This window comes from Echeneis naucrates, chromosome 15, assembly GCF_900963305.1.
Source record: "Echeneis naucrates chromosome 15, fEcheNa1.1, whole genome shotgun sequence".
Classification (NCBI taxonomy): Eukaryota; Metazoa; Chordata; class Actinopteri; order Carangiformes; family Echeneidae; genus Echeneis; species Echeneis naucrates.
This window is the reverse complement of record NC_042525.1, coordinates 13,788,510-13,810,648: the sequence shown is the minus strand read 5'-3', so window position 1 is coordinate 13,810,648 and position 22,139 is coordinate 13,788,510. Positions and strand designations below refer to the sequence as shown.

The window sequence follows — 22,139 nt, the reverse complement described above, 5'->3', positions numbered from 1 at the left end:
CTGAAATTTCATAATTTAGACAAATTAAATCAAATTTAGAGAGAAGATTACTCAGAGAAAAATATCAGCTACTACTGGATAAATGAAAACTGTTTTTTTTTTTTTTTAACTCATGCAGGCAGTTAAAATGCAGAAAATGTAATTCTCCAAGTCTCATTGCTTGAAATTAAGGTTGCAATTATTTTCATTGATCAATTAGTTCACCAATTGTTATATCATCATTATTGCTTTATGCTTGATCATTTAGTAAGTTAATGATTTAGTAGCACCAGTGTTGTCACAGTTAAAGTCCTGGTCAAAAATATAAAATATATTGAATTTACCATCATATAAACTTGGATGAATAATGTTACATTGATGTGCAGTGAATCAGTAATATTGTAAAACGGTAATGATCATGCTAAACACATGTATACACACACCTATCATACAGAAGTAACCACACTGATGCGTGCCATTTTGTGTGCGTTTGTGTGTTGTGCCATTAAAAAGGCATAGTCTGTCTGCTTAGAGGAGTATAGTATACACAGGCCTGCACCGATCCTCGTGTGTGTGTGTTTGTTTGTTGGAAACTGCTCCATGGTCACAGAGCACAAATATTGTGTAAGCGAGATGGTGTCACTGCAATAGCCGCTTTCTTTTTCTGGCTCTGAGGGTTTCTGAGGATTTCAGCATTGGACATTTTGTAAGGTGATGTAGACCTATTTTTGGCTGAAGACCCACAAACTCATACAAACAGATGTACACAGAGCGCTCTCAACTTCAGCACTTTGATGCTCTGTCCCCTCGAGGCAGGCGCAGACCGGAGAACCTTTTACCTTCCCCTCACTCACCTGCACTGCAAAGATAGAAGGAGAAAGGATGAAGGCAGAGGAGCTGCTGCATTATTCACTGAATGTCAGGATAGTTAAGTGATTGTTGGGTTTTAGAAGCAAAGTAGAAGCTGCAAGGAGAAGGAAAGGTGAATAGTCTCAGGATTGAGAAGTTTTTAAAAACACATGTCAAGTAGAAAACCACTTCTCCTTGTTGTGCCTGCTCTCAGAATGAATGGAGGCTTTGTATTTAGAGTTCTCTCTCAGGCAAAAATCAAGTGTGCATCTACTTAGACAAGGCATGATAGTCTGCCTTTTTTCACTGAAGGAGCTGTGGAATGAAATGTATAATTTCTTAACCTGAATGAAGATGGAGTTTAGATATTTCAACAAAATCAAATGTGCTCCAGTGGCTCAGCTGTTTTTGGAGTACAATTTTGGAGTCTAGTCTAAAAAGTAATATTCAAATTTGAGGCGCACTTAAGACAATGTGCTGAATTTGACCTTGTAAGATATTTACTGTATTAGAATACAAAAATGTTTTTGTATTTGTCTACATTACACAGAAAAATCCACAGAACGTACTAGGGACTATTCAACAGAAAGTACTTTCTCCCTGAACTATAAATAAAAGGGACACTGTCTATGGAGGGACAAGTAGTTGAAATATATACGTCTTTTTTCTTTTCTTTTCTTTTTTACATTTAACACAACATCTGACATGGAAGCTCCAAATTCTCATGTATAAAAATCTAAATTAAAAAAAAAAATCTCAAAGGAAAATATTTTTATAATTTGGGTGAACTGAGCCTTTAAAAGTATATCCTTCGTGATCATTTATTTATCAGCATTAATTACTACATTAAGAAGCACGGGTACATTGTCGGGAATCAATGTTATGTTATCAACCCACCAACCGCCCACCCCCATCTCAGAAAACACCCACTTCAACACTTTGGCTGGATCAAAACACTGATTAATTAGAGGCATGGAGTGAAAAGTGTGTGTTTGGGGAGTGTGCTACAAATCCCTTATTTGTGTATTAATGGGGATTTAAAGATGAAACGAGACAACCTGGTTGGAGAGTGGAGACTATTTAGAAGGACCCAGGAGGGCTCCACTGCTGCTTACTTTTGGAAAGAGCCGAGATAGAGGCAGGTGTGAGGCAGGTGAGCACTTACGCTGTTTGGTTGGAATGTGTTTGATGCCAAGTCCTTTGTCTTTGTTTCTCTTTCCAGGAGTCCTTCAAGTTCTATGCAGAAAAGCTGAAAGAGAAATTTGGCAAAGCCCAGACAACTGCAGAACAGTAAAAATTCATCCTGCGTTACCTCCCTCCAAATCCCGCTGTTTTCTTCCTATGTCAACATCTTTTTCTCTTTTTTTTTTATAAGGGTTGTCTGAACTGAGATTTTGAGTATTATGTGTTGTAGTTGTTGGGTGTGACTCTGTCCGCTGTGAAATTGCTAATGTTGATGATGAAGATGTTTAGAATGTACAGAAGTATTTATGCAAATAAACAAAGTAGGAATCCTGATTCTGCGCCTGAGTGTTCATTGGGGTTAAGTATCAGTGATACGTTAAAGGGTAATGGACATTACTAAGGACGACTAGGACACTTGCATTAGTGTTTTTCCTGCTGGTAATCTACGACTGTTCCAAACTACACTCACTTTATGGAGCAAACAGCGTTATCTAGGGCTGATTGAGTCATGATTTCAGTTCAAATTGTTATTTTTTTATAGGCTCATCTGTATAATCTGACAATATTTAGGCTAATTGATCAGCCCAACTGCTGTATGTATAATTTTTTATAGTACTACTGCTGTACTACTACTACTACAAAAACCAAACAGATTGCTTTCGGAGGTGCTACTGAAACTATTGTTCTAAATTTTATCTGTGGAGTGAAAAAAAAAAAAAAAAAAAACTTTTATTTCTGTTACTAAATTAAAATTAGCCAAGTTTTATAGAAACTAACATTTCAAGTACTCATTGTTTCTATTCCACTTCACTATGTTTCAGAGCAAAATATCAACATGAATGGTCTCAGAAACCTAACCCTAACCCTTAGAGCACAGAGTTGTTGTTACCAAGCATCCAAAGTATGTTTCTATCAGCCTTGGTGCTGGTAGTATCAGTGCAGACCCACCTGCTGTGCCTTTCTCGAGGCCTGTAAGATGTAGTAGTTCTGTACAGGGTCATCAGGCTGACCTCTCACCCTGAGTCAGTTACTCATCCAGCTCCCTCAGGTACTGCATGACTACTTTGGCTTTGACGGTAAAATGTATTGTGAATTATTATACATCTTGTTGTTAGTAAATTTTCACATTGTCTGATGGTGCATTGTCCTTCCTTTACTTGTGTGTGTGAGAGAGAGAGATGACAGTACACCTAAGTCACTTTTCCACTATGAATGCAATACATATTCAAATTCTGCTTTGAGGCAGTACATAGTGTAGTTTAAGCTCATGTGCAAATGCCTTTTTCCTTTCTGTGACACAGTGGGATCATAATAAAAGAAACATTCTCAGCCTCACATTGTGCTTAGATTGAAACTAGCTGTACTCTGAAAGAATCTTCATGAGTTTGTTCCAGTTAAATGTTACCATAAGGGAAAGATGTAGTTCAGGATTAATTTGATGTCATTTGTCCGTCACTTTAGCCCCTCTACTTGGTTTTAAACTCTCCAGTTCCAGCTGCGGATATTCCTGTTTGATGAAGCACAAGCTGTTCTTGACCCAGACTATGACAGGCCTTAGATAACGCACGCTGGTTGTTTCCCAAGACGACTGAGAATTAGCTGACGTCAGAAGGTCAGTCTGTGTATCAGAGCAGATTGAGACGCAGGAGAAGTCATGTGGTTATTGGGAAACTCTGGTACGATGAGGAAAGCCATCATAGTAAAAATGAGTGTAGTTGACATGGATTGCTACAGTTGTGCTCTTTATAAACAAGTGATCATCGTCAGGAAACCTGTCATCACGCTATCACAGATACAAAACATTCTTTTTGTGATTTTCCAAAATTTTTTGTGTTTTTGGGTTTTTGTGAGTGTGAAAAATAATCACACTATTAATAACACTATTGTGAAAATGAACAGCTCCACAAAACTGCACTACGTAACTGAGAGATGTCAAACCAAGGCAGAGATTATAAAACAAAAAATAAACACACTGTTGAAAGAATTTGATGTCACACTTTACTAATTTGGACATGAACCATCCCAGTGAAATATTTATCAGATCTTTGCACCAGTGCAAAAACACATCTTACATAATCTCCAATCTATGTAGATACAACAAGTACAAGCTCCTTTTGCTCTGTGTGTGAATTTTTTCCAGTGCTGCCTATACTGGCACACACATTGTTAAGCTTAATAACCTTACATATACAAAAAAGACAAAGCTGTTGGAAAAAGAAGATTGAAAATGGAACAGGCAAAAGCTGCAGATGGATATCTGCCAAAGTGGCACTCTAATCATTTGCCAAGAGAGAAAAGCGCGGGAGAGAGTAAGTAAAAGCTGTCATGGTGTTGGTGTTACTGCAGTGCTTTACTGCCATCCAGCAGCAGACAGCAGCACTGCAGCAAGCTGTTTTTTAACAAATTCACCCCATCATCAACCTGGAAGCTCTGAGTGCATGTTGGGATTGTTTTGTTAAATCAAATAATCCAAGAATTATCACCTTCATCAAGACAAAAAGAACGACCTGCTCAGGGGGAAAATATTTAAAAGGAAAGGGCAGTGTTAAACCAGCCGAACTAGGACTCAGTTTACTTCCCTCCAAAAATAAAAAAGCCCCTTAAAGTGAAACTCTCGGCTGCTGTGTGCAACCTGAGAAGATGTTTGCTCTCATTGTTGAAACTGGGGCTGACTTCTTCACCAGTCTTGACTAGACTTCTGTTTGATGAATTTTAGAGATAAGTAATAGAGCAACATAAAAACTAGACAGATTGCCAGCAGGACAAGATAGGACGAGTACAGAGGGTACTGGTTCATGTTCATGGCTTCCACCACCTGAAAGACAAACACACAGCACTGGAAGATTATGAACAAGTTCACTGACCCTTGTAGGCAAATTAGGCCATCCTGAAGTTTAAAGTTAAAGTTTAGAGAAACATCTTCAATTTAAATAAATGAAAAATGTCTAAACTACCAAATTATGCCATTATCAGCATGGATTCTTCCTTTGGCCAAGAGAGAAAAGCTTATGTATACATAAGCTGTAACCGTTGGACTCAGATTGACTGATGCACTTTTGCTAACAGAGGGATTGAACTTTGTGATCCATCATCATTCAACATTGGGAATGAAAGTGTTCAGGAATTCAGCATCATGATACACAAAGATCCTGTCATTGAGATTACACAGTTTTCAACTCACATGTATGCCGTCAACATGGATGGTGAAGTTTCCAATGCTGACAGGGTACTTGTGTCCTCTGAACTGCACCTGCAGCATCCCGTCGAATCCCCAACGTATGAAGGAGATGTGTGACATCCACGAGGCCACTGGGGAGTCAAAAAACACGCAGGAATCCAAATCTTTCTTTTCTCAAGCATTTCTATATCATCACCATCATATTAATACAACCATCTGTCTGCTCACCAAGCCACATATTCTCAAGGCTGATGACAAATCCTCCAGTCAAATAGAAGACAGTAAACAATGAGTTGCCCATGAAGGATGAGGTCTGCAGGGTGGGCAGTAAGGCAGCAGCAAACAGAGCCATGGCTCTGCTGCAGTAAACCATCAGCCAAACCAGCAGGAAGTTGAGCAGGAAACGGTCCGGAGCCTCATTGAGCCCGGCCAGCCAATAGATGGGCAGACCGTAGACCAAGGTGAACACACAGTGCTCTGGTAGCTCCCCCAGGACCTGAAGGTGGAGAGTGCATGCGGGGGGGAAAAAAAACAAAACAAAACATAAATGGCAACATCCTGTTGCAATGTGCCTTCCAGTGCCACATCTACATAGATGACCGAGGAGGTGTGACGCCAGCGTGGAGCAAAGCTGACCCCTGCTGGAGATGCAGTTCCAACACTGTGCTTTACCTTGGCGAAGAAGTAGGAGGTGACAGAGTACATGCCGTCCTGCAGCTCATGGTAGAGCATGGCTCGCTCTCTGTGACCTGCAGACGACATGACATCACTCTGACCTCATACAGTACATACAGCACCGGCCGAGAAAAAGAACTTAAAATACTGATGTGTGACATCGTCTTTCTCTTTTTTTAATGGAAACATTCAAGAAAGTTTTATTTGCAGTAAATGGTTATGGTCTAGATTTACTCAGATTTTACCTATGATGTCAAATTAGTGCCAAATGCTGTCATTTTAATAGACTTGTTGAAGCGTCAAAGCTGTTATTACCCAGTAACACAGCTCACCAGTATAATCTGTGAGCTTCTTTGGTGAAACTAACAGCAACTTGAATTTGAATAATGCACTGTTCGTTTTCAAAGTGTATGTGGTACCAACAGTCATTTAAGGCTGATGGGCTGTAATGTTTTCTCTTTGGATGTTGTCAATCACTTGTATTCAAGTATTCAAGTCATAAATTAATTGGAATCAATTTTATATAACATTGGTTATCACATGACCTCGACCTTGAACTTGGCAGTTCATGGCCGTTGGCTTCACTCAGTCTTATCATATTCAGAGATTCATTCATTCATCTTGTACCGCTCGTCCATCAAATCCATCCAGCCATCTTCTACCCTTTTTCCGTTTCCAGGTTGTTGTGGGGTGCTGACGTAAATCCCAGCTCACACTGGGTGAGGGGCGGGGTCACCCTGGACAGGTCGCCAGTCCATCACAGGGCCAACACACAGAGACAGACAGAGACCAACAACCACTCACACTCACACTCAGACCTACGGACAATTTAGAATCACCAGTTAACCCAAACGTGATGTCTTTGGACGGTGGGAGGAAACCCACACAGGCACGGGGAGAACATGCAAACTCTGAGGTGACAGTACTTGAGCAGTACCCATTGTCTCTCTGCCTAAATGGAAGATCCATGATTTCTATTTAGCGTCACATTATGAAACTTCTTTCTCAAGGTTGGACATGTCACACAAACCATTACATCCATGCTGTCTGATCAGGGAGAATATTTAATGGTTCCAGTGGGGGGAAATGTTAACTTTATTTTTCAATGTTTTCATCTTGTCAGGTTGACAGCTGCTTGAAAAGGGAGATTCGCTGCAGTGTTTTCTTTTGAGATGCCAACACGTGAGATTGACGACAAACACAGGAGCATTGTTGTTTTTGATGTCATCTTTCTCCAACCTGGGCTTTTGTTTGCCTCAAAACCAAAAAAAAAAAAAAACAACCCCTCACATTTCAAATATAGAATATCGCAAAGTGAAACCTGAAGTATACCAAAATTTTTTTGTGTTCGGACACTGAGACTGAAGACTGGCTTTGACTGCTGATCAGGTCATGGATGTCAGATCTCAAATGTGTCAGCAGGCCTATTTTGGCGAATGGTTTTAATTACTCACATTTAGCTATGACATCCAGCACCACAGCAAATGGGGTGAGCGCTCCAATCATGTAGAGGAGGGCCACTGTGTCCTGAATGGACAGATGCTTTTCTCCAGCCCCGTAGTACAGAAAACCAACCAGCAGGGACATTAGGAGGGCCTCGAAGCCGTGCACCAGTAAGGTGACCAAGTCTCTGAAGTCATTATACATGTGACGTCTGAGGAACAAGAAAGCAGTGTCCTTTTTAAGTGTGTGTGTATATATATATATATATGGGTGTGCTTGTGGTGTGTGTAGTGTGTGTCTTTACTTGATGAGGATAGTAAATTGGTGAAGTTTGCCTGGCAGGCTGTTTCCTTGCTGAGAAATTGTGATCACTTCCTCTCCCTTTGACTCACTGGGCTGCTGAGAGCTGGAGGAGAAGCAGGTGCAAAAAACACAAAAGACCATTCTCTGAGTTTAAAGAGTTTTGTCCACAAAGATAATTTTAACCCCAAAAAGAAAACACACGAAACAGAGCCGGGCTGGGCAAAAACTGTAACCACACAACAGTTCCATTTACATTCTGATTGACAGGGTAACACAGAGAGAAGGTACCAATACAAAAGAGGCAAGGTTAAAAAAAGAAAGAAAGAAAGAAAGTATTTAACTTCAATTATTAACCCATGATTCAAAATAAGAGCCAATTTATCTTCTGGAGTTTTGACTAATTGATGAATGCAATATCGCTCAGTTCACAAGCTTAGAAAGGCCAAAAGGAGGAGCGAAATGTCGCAGCTACCTTTCAGTTTGTGTCACTGTGTTGGTCCCTGCTGGTTTCCAGATGTGATTGTCTGCGCCTCGGACCTTTTCCATGAACTGCGCAGCGAGCTCACTGGACCGCTCCAAACACTCAGCCTCCTGCTCCGGGCTGCGCCGGTCTATGCTGATCAGGTCAACTGGACACACACACACACACACACACACACACGCTGAACTAAAGCCAACAAAGAATGGGTCACATGTGAAAAATAACGGGGTTATGATGAAGAGACGGATTTTTTTTTTTTTTTTGGCGTAGTGACTGCTGATCATGGTGTGCTGTCAGCTTTCTAAACACACTGACCGTAGAAGTCCGACGGGTTGCAGTATCGTGGGCAGGGGTGTCCCAGTGCAGTGAAGTACTGAACCATGTGACGAGCAGCGCCAAAATAAACAGGCGAACCCGACGACAGCAGCATGACGAGGTCAAAGAGCTGGAAGATGTCTGACCGGGGCTGATGCACCGACAGCAGGACCAGGCGGTTCCCCTGGGCCAGGCGGGACAGTGTGATCACCAGGTTGTGGGCCGTGAAGCTGTCCAGCCCCGATGTTGGCTCATCAAGGATCAAAATGCCTGCAATGTAAAAAAAACAAAAAAAACACCCCTTGATGAGAATGTGTGATTGTACTATGAAGCTACGGGCCCTCTTCAGCTGAAGTGTCTCACCGGGGTTCCAGAGAAGTTGGACAGCTATACTGACCCTCCTCCTCTCTCCTCCGGAAACACCCCTCACATAGTCGTTTCCCACCCGGGTGTGCGCGCACTGCCGCAGCCGCAGCTCGGCGATGACGTCGTCCACCTGCGGCAGGATTAAGATGAATATCTTGTAACTTTGGAGATTCTGTGCTGGGCATTTGTTGAACTGAGTTTTACCCTCTGGTCCCTCTGAGCCTGGGTAAAGTGGGTGGGCAGCCTCAGTTTGGCCACAAAGGCCAGAGTCTCCCGGACGGTGAGGTGAGGGAGCAGGCAGTCGTCCTGGCGGACATGAGCAATGTTCTTCTTCACCAAATGTGGCGTGTTGGGCTTCCCGTTAATCAGAATCTGACCCGACGTCATTGTACCGCCTTCACCCCGACACGTTATTATGTCCAGCAAAGATGTTTTCCCACAACCTGAGAGGAGATGACCGTCTATTTAAACTGCCATCACTAAACATGCACATCAACAGCATTTCGGCATGCGTCTGTGATACATACTATGATGTAAACTGTCGTGATTTTGGGATGTCTATTGGTCTCCCAAAGATTGTGCTGTGCTACTTTCCTACAAGTCCATGTACTGGAAGATATTTGATATTTGCAAATGATTAGGTTTAGGGTTTTGTTTTCTACAACTAAATGAGATTTTATGTATAAAACCTAATGAGCTTATAAAAAAAAAACCAAAAAACACATTCTTGCTTTGAATCTTTTTGGCTTGTGACCTTTTACAGACAGCAGCATGCAGTCTAAGGTCCTGCCACATCTTCTCTGATGAGTTTTAGCAGTTCCACCACACTGATTTCCCCACTAAACTCTTCGAATGGTTTCATTTAAATGACTGTGGGCCAAAGAGGAAAAACTCTTCAATATGCAGCAGATGACTCCAATTTAACTTAACTTAAACTTTCCCTGAATATAAATTGCAAATCTGAGTCCTTTTCAACCACCGTGTGTACCTCGATGTAGTTTGAAACTGCTTAACCTTGGTAGAGGAAAGGAGGCCAAACAATAATGCTGTTTTGTGTGTGTGTGTGTGTGTGTGTGTGTGTGTGTGTGTGTGTGTGTGTGTGTGTGTGTGGGTCACCTGAGCTGCCAATGAGAGCCAGCATTTGACCGCTGCAGACTCGGAGGCTGAGATTGTTGATGGCCGTCTGTTTGCTTCCCTTTATCTCCCATGGCAGCTTGAACTCAGATAACTTCTCATACCAGGGGATCTGAGCTGCTGTGTCCACCTGCAAACACAACGCACATGCACAAGTTTAGGAACTGAGCACATGCACAATGAAGTGCATGAATAGGTTAAGACATTTAAAAGGTAAAGTACTGCATGTGCATGCCAAGCTGTTATCTGTCAGTCACCTCATAGTGCAGGTTGTTGACCTCCAGCTCATTGCGCTCTCCACTGTAGGTGAAATAGAGGCTGCTGTCTTCCTCACGCGAGAATAACTCTGTGTCCTGATACTGTCAAAAAGTAGCAGTCAGGTCAGTGAGTTTCATGCAGGGAAGGACACACCCACATGAATATATTTAGCCGCATCTGAATCAAACAAACTGCTACAAAAACCAGGAAAGTAAAGCAGGGGATCAAACTCTTTATGTTAATCATTGGTTTCTCTTCAGAATCGCAAATTTACAAGAATTATATGAGAATTTGTGCAGCAACAAGTCGACTTGATCAGAATCTGCATCACAAATCAAAGATTTTACATTAATGCCATCAAGCAACATCCTTTTCTGCTTCACTCATTAAAATCAAGCTTTACAGTGATAGAGTATCTTTACGCCTGTCATTTCAGCTGCATCAATTACTTTATGGGACTACTTCAGGGACTAACCCTTATTTATTTATGATCACTGCGTGAATGTACAAACCTGTTAGAGCTTGCATGTATCTGTCCATGTGTAATTGTGTATTGGCTTGCATTTGCTTGTGTGTTTGTACATGCCAGTAGTTGTCTGAGTTCCTTTGTAGTTCCAGACTTAATATCATCTAATCCCTAAATAAAGTACAGCTTTATAAGGTCCATGCTCACACCGCTGGTTATGATGTATGTACTGTTAAACATGTTGTCTGTCTTTATGTAGCTGTTCTAATAAGTATTTCCCAGATGCGGTAACTGAAATAACTAAGTAGAAACTACTGACACCTCACCATGTATTGTTCTGTCTTGTCTGTTTGGAATTAGACTGACCTGAGCAAAATTACAGCATAATAATCCTGTTGTGGATTATAAAGGTTATCCAATCTAAACTTCTCCTCTGCGTATAATTCAGACTTTAGATGGAACTGAAATAACCACAGCATTGTTTTCAATAGGAAAGTTTTGCCAAAGTCAGTTTGAGGACCCTGCACTGCACCAAAATCATCATTATCATTATCATTACTGTAGAGAAGAGATGCTGAACAATACGTTCTTGTCATGTAACTGCATTATAGGAAATATTGAAATGCTAATTGGAACACAGTGACCTGAAGCTGCCGATTCTAAAAATTGTGATAATTTGTCATCAAAGCCGAGTGGAAGTACTAAAATGGACAATTACAGCTTTAATAGGAAACTTATGTTTGTAAATAATAAACGATCAGTTTTTATGACACAAAAACACTGAGCAACAGTAACACGTTCAGAAAACGCTCTCCCAGGCACTACAGAGGATAATCAATGCAATTTGTGCTCTTGGCAGTGAAAGAAATGAAGTTGAAGACAAATAAACAGAAAGTTTAAACGCTTTTGAGACTAAAAATGTTAACACCATTGATCCCAAGTGACAGACTGACCTGTGTGGTAGCATTTGTGCGATTGAGGCCATTGTCTATGTCAGTGTCCATGATGATTCAAGTTCTTGGTAGCTGTTTGTAAGGTCAGGAGGTCAATGCCCCCCTTTTTCCCCAGTTCAGTTTGGACTCTGTCGTTCTCCAGTCCAGCTGAAGATTCCTTTTTAGGTCAGCTCAAAAGCTTTTGCTCGCAAAGCGTCCAAGTTCATATCAGGTCAGTTCTTCATCTCCTCTGCCTTGTTACTCCTAGTTTTTCTGGTCACAGTGCACAATTTGAGGAATGAAGATCGACTCACCCTCAGTCAATCTACTCAGCGTGTGGTTGTTGTTTTTGTCTTCTTTATAGAAGTACAGATCAAAGTTCTCTGAGATAACACAGCTCATTGTGTGTTTATGGTTCCCGAGGGACACCATTGCAGCCTTTGGGCAGGGAATGGCTGCATTGCTTATATTACAGTCTGGGACTGTAAAACTGTAAACTTCAGAGATTGATATGCTGGTTTTGAGCAGAGTGGGTACGAACAAGTTGATGTGAGACGGACTTCAATTCTCGTTTAGAGCAGTGGACTGGCCAGAGACATGAACGGAATTTATTCAATGCAGGCAGCAGAGCCAGCGAACGAGGCCAAAGTTAAAGAATGTTTTCAGTTTGCGCCAGAGATGACGAGAGATGCACGGAAGGATGGCGGAGAGGAGCAATCAGAGCCCTCCTGTACTCTCAGTGTCAAACAGATCTCCTACACAGTCAGGTAAATGTTGCAGAAATGCAAATATGGGAATATTCGATGGAATAATCTATGTGAATTAAATCTAACAGTATAATACCTGTGTAACACATGGACAGAAACTATTCATACTTTGCATGTGTGTTTGTGTGTATATATTTATAAATAGTTTGTATATTTAAAAATCAAATCAATTCATAAAAAAATATAATTTTTAATAAGAATTGAAAAATCTTATTTAAAACAAAATCCTTTTGAAAAGTGTGATTAATTCTGTTCTGAGCAGATTAGATACACTGCCCATGTCTTTGTGTGTATGTGTTTTTTTGTGTGGCAGTGAGCGTGTGGGTCCATGGTGGGACTTACCTTCCTACAGGAAGCGATGGACACGTCAGATCCTCAATGATGTCTCTTTCCACATCAACAGTGGGCAGATCATGGGCATACTTGGCAATTCAGGTTCGCTTTCTTTTTTTTTTTTTTTAGGGAAAAAAAAGCTTAACCTGAACATAAAATGAAGCAGTTATGAGGAAATGTGTAAATATAAACGTAAAACTAAAGTAAAAACATAAAATTCACATAACATGGATTAAAGAATGAACAGAATAGCTCGAAAATGTTTCTGACTGATTTATGTATTGACAGTGAATACATTATTTATGTCTTTATGGGTTGATGTGATCAGATCATTGGGAAAAGCATTACTTGTAATGAAATAACCCCAAAAAATACCCCAATAAATTGTTCATAAATAAAGAGTGAAGAATGTTGGTCTGTAAGTCCACCTAAAACAAAAACTTAAATATACGACTAGGCCTTAAATATACTAGATGGCTTAGCTAGTGTTTGTAAATGAGTAAATTTGTGTTCAAAGGCTCAGGAAAAACCACGTTACTGGATGCCATCTCAGGGCGAATTGGACACCAAGGTACACTGCTGGGAGAAGTCTTCATTAACGGCAGGAAACTGAAAAGAGAAGAGTATCAGGACTGTTTCTCCTATGTGTTGCAGGTAACACACAGAACAACCAAACTTACAGTACAACAAAAACACACAATTGGATCTTGATGTGACAGACTTGGCCTTCAGCTCTTGTCCCCTGTGAGTGATGTTGTCTGATCCTGCTTCCAAACTGCAGCATCTTATTATCTATAACAATATACAAAAGCTGTACTATCAAAGTCAGCACATTTCACTTGGCCTTGTTCTCATCACGCACTGACAACACATTAAAAAGCATCACGTCTGAGCGGCCACATTCAGGCCGTTTGTATTAGAGTTTCCTGCAGTTATAGCAGCCACTGCGTAAAAACAAAATTAATACACACATTTTACTGAAAATGTCAAACAGCTGCCCCGGCCTCTATATGAAATTAACTTAAGACCCTTGATAGCCTCCTCATACACTTAATCACTCAATGAGAGGTGCTCAAGTGTATCCAAAGCCTGAATTAAAAAAAAAACACTGGCTTAAAACTGGCCTTGCTTCATCAGCTCTCTTCTTGCTGATAGCAGCCCCCAGCCCACTCTCTAAGCCTCGTCATTAACTCCCCCTGCTAAGCTGAAGATGAGGCGTTGATATGAGCTCCTGATATTAAAGTCATTCAGATGAGAGACTAAGGACAAGTGGGACTGGGAGGTACCATATGTTAATTGAGGCAAGCAGCAGGTTCAGTAGGTTCACACTGTGTGTGTCTGTGTGTGGGGGGGGGTGTGCGTGTCTTGGGCAAAGGTTGGCTTGCACCTGCGTGCTGTATATAAACTATTATAATAAGTATATCAGATTGATGCATACTCAGGAATGTGCCAAGACTTTGATAAACACATAGAAATCTACTGCACGTAAAAATGGTGGAGGGTCTACACCAAGGCCTCCACAAGCCCTTTTTACAAGGTATCTTCAATAAATGTTAAAGGATTAGGAGGTATTGATCCACAGCACTGAATTCCATCTGTGTTTTCCTCTTTCCCTTTCCCTGACTCGGTCTCTGGCAGAGCGATAACTTGTTGAGTTATCTGACAGTGGAGGAGACGCTGACATACACAGCCCAGCTGGCCCTGCGGAAACACACAGCCAAAGCTATCAAGAAAAAGGTGACATTTGAGTCAGTTAATCCAAGGAAAGTTATGTCAAGTTTTAGAATGTATGTAAACGGGATAGCAACTTCGATTTAAAGATACATTTCTTTGTAAGTTTGTTCTTTGCTTCATCGCTGCTCATCTGGTTTCTAACTGCTACTTATTATACGATTATAGATAATTATTATTATCATACTTGGTTTCACAACATCAGCTGTGATGAGAAAATATAAATGCTAATCATCAGAACACTTTTTCACACCTGACCTTTGACCTGGCTCCTCTGCAGGTAGCAGCAGTGATGGCCGAGTTGAGTCTGTGTCATGTTGCCCACAGTGTTGTTGGAGGTCGTATATTCCCAGGAATCTCTGGGGGCGAAAGGAGAAGGGTCTCCATTGCCAGCCAGCTACTCCAAGACCCAAGTAAGTACCTCTGCAGCTGGGACAGGAATTACGGCAATCTTGTCTTAGTATTCCCAAAATGGGTTATTGCTGCAAATCATATGAGGTAAACTTAGATAAAGTTATTCAACCTTGAAGTCCGAGGTCCTTGCAGAATATAAATGAAGAGACGTGGAGTGGAAAAACTGAGGTATCAGAGGGGATCTGTGAGACACAGGGGACGAGCATTCAACGAAAACTGAATCAGCATGTTTGGCACGCAGCTTGGTCAATGATTGTATAACAAATGGCATGGCACGACTGTGACATCCTGAGAAGAGAAGAAAGTTAGCACCAAGACCTGTCTTTCCCTCAAGAGTTGTACAAGTTCACAGTGAAAAACAAAGGGATCTAAGTAAGTGGAATGAGAAAAGGACAGAGAAAGGGGCCGAGGGAGAGATGGAGAAGAGTAATGAAAGAGACCGGGTTATCGCACCATGGAGGGAATCATCAGACTCACCTCTGTGTGTGTGCTCATCCCAGGTGTAGGTTATCAGGTCTACAGTCCTCCGGGGAGGTTGAAGGGTCCTGGTCCCCATTCAGGATTATAAAATAGCCACAGACACACACACATATACACAGAGTGGCACACGGAGTAATGAGGAGTTCCCATTCGCTGCCTCTCCAATCAACCAGGAAATGAATTAATCTCACAATTAAAACATCTACTAATTCCACTCTGTTTTCATAATGCAGAGGCAATCTTTTAATTGTCCTAATTAGAGTAATTAACTAAAAAAAGTACTGACTTATCTTCATAAGTTAAGTTGGTCCCGCTGAGAGTCCTGCCTGTGCCACTTAAGAAAAAGTACATTTAAAAGTTTTCCAACTCAAAAGAAGAAAAAAAGTTACTGGCCTGCGTTTCTCTTGTCCTCAGTTTTTCAATGTACGACAAACCTGCACGAGGGCAGTGACGTCATTGGGGGATGTTGTTGCAGGGGTGATCCTATTGGATGAACCAACCACTGGCCTGGACAGCATGACCGCCAATCAGATTGTGGTGCTGCTAGCAGAGCTGGCCCGAAGGAACCGCGTCGTCATAGTAACCATCCACCAACCACGCTCCGAGCTCTTCAGGGTTTGTGTCTGAGATGAGTTGGAGAGAAGAAGTGACAGCATGATCGAAACTTAGTTTTCTATCTAAACCAGAACTCACTTTATTTTTCTGACTCATTTTGCCTTCAAAAGTACCAAAGAATCTCTGCTAGAACTACTTCAGGAAGATATCTTTCCTCTCTGAATCTAGCAAATGAAAAAAATTTATAAAAAAAAAAAAAAAAAAGGAAACAATTTCACTTCACATGTTGGCATGTGTCTTGTTGTGTGTTGCTATGTGTGTGTCCAGGTGTTCAGCAGAATAGCCATCATGAGCTGCGGGGAGTTGGTGTTCTGTGGGCAGCCAGAGGAGATGGTGTCCTTCTTCAGTCAGTGTGGATATGAGTGTCCAGAGTACTGCAACCCCTTTGACATCTATGGTACTGTATGCTGCCATTGTGGATCATTTACCACTAAGACGAATGAAGCCTGCATGCGATGGTCCCTGAAAACGTGCAATCTGCTGTATTGTCGTACAGTTGACTTCACCTCCGTGGACACACGCAGCATCGAGAGGGAGAAGGCCACGTTAAATCGCATGCATGAGATCACTTCAGCCTACCAGAGGTCTGATATCTACCAGAGAATGCTGAGGAAAATAGAGCAGAGTCTGCAACAAGAAGAGAAGCCAGCCATCCCCTTTAAAAGCAAAGAGTCACCTAATGGTGCAGTCAAACTGGAGGTTCTGCTCAGGTCAGTGTGAAGACGTTACCCATAAACAAACTCCATGATTCCAACTCAACTATTCAGCTCAGAAAATGTTAGATTAACACCTCTATGCTTTGGAATGAGGTAATGCATCCTGTCTTTTAAAACTGTAACCAACTATTAGTCAATTAATAAAAAAAAACATCAGTTTATAAATTCCAATACAATACCAATACCAATAAGAATCTGTTAAAGCAGTTGATATCATTAGAACTTCTTTACATTGGTTATTACTGTGCAATGTCTCACTTGATGCGAGTTTATGTATTTATTTATCTACTCTGTGTTTTGCACACAGGCGGACAGCGAGAAATCTGTCCAGAGACAGGATGGGTGTCCTGATGCGTCTGTTTCAGAACCTGATCTACGGTCTCTTTGTGGCCTTCTTCCTCATGCGCTTGGATGATGATGTCACAAAAGGTGCTGTGCAGGACCGCATTGGCATCATCTATCAGTGCATCGGTGCTTCGCCCTACACTGGCATGCTGAACGCTGTAGCTCTCTGTGAGTCCCACCGACATCCAACATCTGCACATGGGGAGGGGAGACAGTTTAACAAGCAGCATGTGTGTGATAACATCAGCCGACTTGGTGGGACTCCTGAAGTGTGCTGGTCCATCACCTTAGTATAAGTGACACATTATCTTTCAAAGCAGCATGTTTGAAACGTCTTCGTCTCAGCTGGCTAAGCAGCTCACTTATATCTAGTTAGACAGTCAAAAGGAGTCTGCTGTCTGCAGTACTTTGTTCCCTTCAACAAACGACCCCAAATTCCCTTTTACCTACAAACCGACAGCACCTGTACTGTACCGGTTCTGTTTCACATTTATAGCGTCTGCTGTAACTTACAGTAACCCTTAAGTAAGCATGAACTACAGTAACCCTAAGCCCACAGACATAACACACCAACACTGCTGTCTCTGCTTAACTCTTCTGTTAAGCTTATTAAATAATCTTATGTTTAATTTGCACAGGCTATATGTTAGAAGATCCCACAGACAGCCATTTATCCAACTACTGCATGGTATAAGAGTTGTTATCTCTTTAATATAGCCTCCAGTTATCAGCTGAAACAAAAATCTCAGCTTTAGGGCTCTGGCTGCCACAGATACCGAGGATCAGAGATGTGATAAACATCTGAACACACAGAGACAGACAGAGACCAACAACCAGACACACTCACACTCAGACCTACGGACAATTTAGAGTCACCAATTAACCCACCGTACCCGCACAGGCATGGGGAGAACATGCAAACTCCACACAGAAAGGACCCAGGCCTTTTATTTGTATAAAAATAATATAATAATAATAACATATATTTTATTTGTATGAAAATATACAAATAAAACTCTGCCACTGTCAGCCCCAAATAGGAAAAGAGGAGGGGTGAGTGAGACTATGTTCCTAAAAAAGTAAATATAAGCAATACTAATAAGTAAATGAAAGGTTGCGAAGGACGCTACAGGAAATTTGCCAATAAGTGTCATTATCAGGGGACTCTTTATGTATTCAAAGAATAGACCAAGTGCTTGGTCAATAATTTCATTGAAATTATTTACTGGAGGTAGGCTCAAATGTGTTATTATATTTGAGGGTTGAAAGGAAATTAAAAGCTCACCATCCTCCTGGCTGTACTCCTCAACAGTCCCCGCCTTACGAGCCATCAGTGATCAGGAGAGTCAGGATGGTCTTTACAGTAAATGGCAAATGTTTTTGGCCTACATCTTCCATTCACTGCCCCTCAGCATCCTCAGTGTCTTCATCTTCACCTCATTCCTTTACTGGTAGGTAGTAAGTGTGTGTGTGTTTGCTGTGGAGCATCATGTTTGTGGAAAATAAGCTGCCCATGTAACCGTCTTCCCTACATGCTCCCTGAGACTTCCTCCTCACTAACCCGTCTCTCTCCGCTTATATTTCCTTTCTCAGGACGGTGGGGATGCACCCAGACAGCTTACGCTTCCTGTGTTTCTCTGCGGTCGTCCTGGTGCCACATATTGTAGGTGAGCTGAAATATCCTCAACTTAAACAAACAAGCTTTCAAGCACATATTCACAGCAACCATTTCATTAAGCTTAGCATTAAGTACACAACAGGTGCTATGCTTGTTTTTCTCCTTTCTTAAATCAGGTGAGCTATTGACTGTGGTGCTGTTAGGAGTGGTCCAAGACCCCAACATGGTGAACACAGGGGTAGCTCTGCTAAATATTGCAGGGATCTTGGTAGGATCTGGCTTCCTGAGGTGAGATATCAATGTTTTTAATTGAATCAATACATTTTAGTCACTTTCTGTTAGGCCTGTTATGATAATGACCTTTGATAAAACAACCCTTTAAACTCTGAAACAATTAATTTGGAACAATTAGTTCCAAATTAGTAGCGGCCAGTAACACATCTTGCTTTCCCGCTCCTCTCAACAGAAGCACCCAGGATATGCCAGTTGTTTTTCAGTGGCTCAGCTACCTGACTTTCCAGAAGTACGGCTGTGAGCTCCTCATCGTCACTGAGTTCCACGAACTGGACTTCAAATGCAGTAAGTTGTTGTTCCCACTGAACCATCCCTTAGTCCACCTAACCTGAGAGTGAAAACAACCATTGATCATAATGGACGAGTAAATGTATTTTACAACAAACCCCTTCTGACAGTGTCACAGGGGGTTCGATAACTCAATAAAAAATAGTTTCATCACGGTTTTAAACTGTTTGTGCTCCAGTCCTTTCCATGACTTAGCTGCTTAGCTTTTTCTTATACTGCTCCAACTCCTGAAAGACAATCAGAGAATAATGTGTGTAATATGTGGCAGGAAACTAAATTTGGGATCTTGTGGACAAAAGCTTTTAAAAGCTGTATATTATCAAATAGCAATAATTTGTCCTTCAAATTGCCTCTCCAAAAACACACTGGGTCCACTCATCTCAGTTTTTGCTTCTTACGTTAGGAGACATGTTACCTCCGGCTTCAAAGCCATGGCAGGAATTTATGTTTCACAAAATAAGATGTTTAACTTTGTGATCCGAGCATATGACCAGATATCCAGTACACAAACTGAGGTAAAGGAAACACAAGCTCAGACAGAGGCAATAGAATAGTATTGTCTCTAAGCGTGACATTGAAGAGCAGAATAAGTCTGCATGACAGATATCAGTTTATGACCTGACTTGATACGAATATATGCTGTCACAAACTTCTTTTTCTCCACTAAAGTGGAATAAACCTTTACCCCAGCCTGTTATCCAAACCAATTATATGATGCCGATGCATCATACAATGGAGAGTTAGATGACTCAGATTAGGTGTCAGTCACTGATAAAGCCTACTTATGACACCATGAGGGACAGATGATGTATAAGACACTTGGTAACAGAAGGTTACTTTCAGGCATTACACTTGCTAAATTTTGCGGCGCAGAGTTCAACCAGTTCAACAGCAGATTAAAATGAAAGCATGAGAGAAAGAATTAGCATGAAAGTCGCTGGTTGGTTCAGGGCCAGTTGTAACAAGGCGTTACATCCGTCCGTCCCTTTATGACCAGTCATGCCTGTGCCTGATCAGAAGGAGCCTGGCGGCGAGTTAACACATCTTAATCTTTTCTATAGTAACAGTAACGTTGCAGGCAAAACACCAAGCAGCAGGTGTTAATTTTAACTTTTATCTATTTAGCAGTTACACAATGACAACGCTGCAGCACCTGTACTGTACCGGTTATGTTTCACATTTATAGCGTCTGCTGTAACTTACAGTAACCCTTAAGTAAGCATGAACTACAGTAACCCTAAGCCCACAGACATAACACACCAACACTGCTGTCTCTGCTTAACTCTTCTGTTAAGCTTATTAAATAATCTTATGTTTAATTTGCATCGTTTGCAACTCGTGTTGTTTTTTGGATAATCTTTTTAACTGCATTTCAGTATTGTACACAGGCTATATGTTAGCAGACCCCACAGACAGCCATTTATCCAACTACTGCATGGTGTAAGAGTTGCTGTCTCTTTAATATAGCCTTCAGTTATCAGCTGAATCGAAAATCTCAGCTTTAGGGCTCTGGCTGTCACAGATACCGAGGATCAGAGATGTGATAAAACACTGGGCTGTGCAGAAGTCACACTGGACTTAAAAGGTAATTAAAAGCTCACCATAAGCACCCAGGAAGCCAGAGGTAGTGACTAAGGATATCATGGTGACCTTGAATCTAATAGATAAAAACTGATAAGATACAACACAGATCAGCCATCTTTTTTCAAGAGAAAGGTTACTAGGTTGTTAAATCAAATCTAAATATTCAAAAGCACATTTCATGGATAAGGTAGACTCAATGACTTTCCAGAAGTACGGCTGTGAGCTCCTCATCGTCACTGAGTTCCACGAACTGGACTTCAAATGCAGTAAGTTGTTGTTCCCACTGAACCATCCCTTAGTCCACCTAACCTGAGAGTGAAAACAACCATTGATCATAATGGACGAGTAAATGTATTTTACAACAAACCCCTTCTGACAGTGTCACAGGGGGTTCGATAACTCAATAAAAAATAGTTTCATCACGGTTTTAAACTGTTTGTATCGAGAAGAGTAGGCTTAACAGCAGCACCTCTCAGTATAATGCAAAACAGATTATCAGCCAAACTACATATTCCAAATCAAAAAGTTGTAGCACAAAGTGAAGATCCTAACCTCCATGAAGGAGGATTTATTGCAGGACAGCTGTATTATACTCAGTTAGCTTAAGCTTGGCGATCCTTGTTAGGTGTACAGAGAGTATGAACTGAGAAATGAAAGATTATTAGTAATCACTGATTTCTACTAATATCTTATCATTACACCTCATGGGATGGATTTCTAAAAAGAGGGTCAGTGTTCAAGGACACTTGGCCGGACAGTGACTGTTGAGAACTGGTTGTGTTTGTGAAAGCTGTTAATTGTGAACTCTTGCTTTTGGCCGTTTTGTGTTGATGCAGACAGCTCCAGATTTTTGCCAGGATCCTGTGTGATCACTCAGGGCAGTCAGATCATTGATGAAGGCTATCCTGGTGCTCTGTCCCGATACACACTAGATTTTGTCCTCCTCTACGCCTTCCTCCCCGCCCTCCTGCTGCTGGGAATGATCAGCTTCAAGATCAGAGACAAGCTTATACGACACTAAGACCATAGATGCACATTGGCGGTAGAATCGTCTCTTTTAAACAGGAAGCTGAACTGAGTTTGGTGCAGATGATCGAAAACATTTTTTGTAGTAGAATATTAATCACAGGTGATGATGCATACTTATGTACTGTGGCTTCTGCGAACACAACATTTGTGTTTGCACTTTCCTCAAAAAAAAAAAAAAAAAATTATTAATTAATTAATTAAAAAAAAAATCAAGGAATGAATCTGTGTAAGCACAAATTTCAAAGAAAAAAAAATATAGCTCGGACTACTGATGCAAGCTCAAAATGATTTTGTTAGACATTTTCTGGGCTGATTTCTGTTGACTCGGAGCATTAAACCACCTGACAGGACAACAAAACAA

The 22,139-nt window shown here is 41.2% G+C and overlaps 3 protein-coding genes across 4 annotated transcripts in view; 2 read left to right on the top strand and 1 right to left on the bottom strand.

Annotated features, from left to right (window-relative positions):
- Positions 1 to 2,346, top strand: part of lrpprc (leucine-rich pentatricopeptide repeat containing) — a 51,017-nt gene extending 48,671 nt beyond the window's left edge. Inside the window, exon 38 of the mRNA XM_029521307.1 lies at positions 2,051 to 2,346. Coding sequence (XP_029377167.1) covers positions 2,051 to 2,122 — 72 coding nt within the window. The 3' untranslated portion in view covers positions 2,123 to 2,346. The remainder of the gene's footprint in view (positions 1 to 2,050) is intronic.
- A 1,804-nt stretch (positions 2,347 to 4,150) lies between these two features.
- On the bottom strand, positions 4,151 to 11,709 carry abcg8 (ATP-binding cassette, sub-family G (WHITE), member 8). Of its 2 annotated transcripts, none has more exons than XM_029521495.1 (13): positions 11,586 to 11,709; positions 10,166 to 10,267; positions 9,891 to 10,038; positions 8,979 to 9,217; positions 8,772 to 8,904; positions 8,409 to 8,678; positions 8,085 to 8,241; positions 7,614 to 7,715; positions 7,321 to 7,520; positions 5,864 to 5,940; positions 5,420 to 5,687; positions 5,195 to 5,322; positions 4,151 to 4,828 (listed from the first exon to the last, which is right to left on the bottom strand). In XM_029521495.1, exons 1-13 carry the CDS (start codon positions 11,634 to 11,636, stop codon positions 4,691 to 4,693), a joined length of 2,013 nt encoding a protein of 670 aa, XP_029377355.1. In that variant the 5' UTR covers positions 11,637 to 11,709; the 3' UTR covers positions 4,151 to 4,690. The 2 variants fall into 2 exon arrangements, with proteins under 2 accessions (XP_029377355.1, XP_029377356.1); XM_029521496.1 differs by having other exon boundaries at positions 7,614 to 7,700.
- A 452-nt stretch (positions 11,710 to 12,161) lies between these two features.
- Positions 12,162 to 21,770, top strand: abcg5 (ATP-binding cassette, sub-family G (WHITE), member 5). The gene is made up of 14 exons (XM_029521648.1): positions 12,162 to 12,331; positions 12,645 to 12,766; positions 13,182 to 13,318; positions 14,303 to 14,401; positions 14,676 to 14,808; positions 15,765 to 15,904; positions 16,172 to 16,301; positions 16,401 to 16,614; positions 16,928 to 17,133; positions 18,278 to 18,416; positions 18,559 to 18,632; positions 18,760 to 18,871; positions 19,050 to 19,162; positions 21,586 to 21,770. Exons 1-14 carry the CDS (start codon positions 12,162 to 12,164, stop codon positions 21,768 to 21,770), a joined length of 1,974 nt encoding a protein of 657 aa, XP_029377508.1.
- Positions 21,771 to 22,139: the final 369 nt, after the last annotated feature.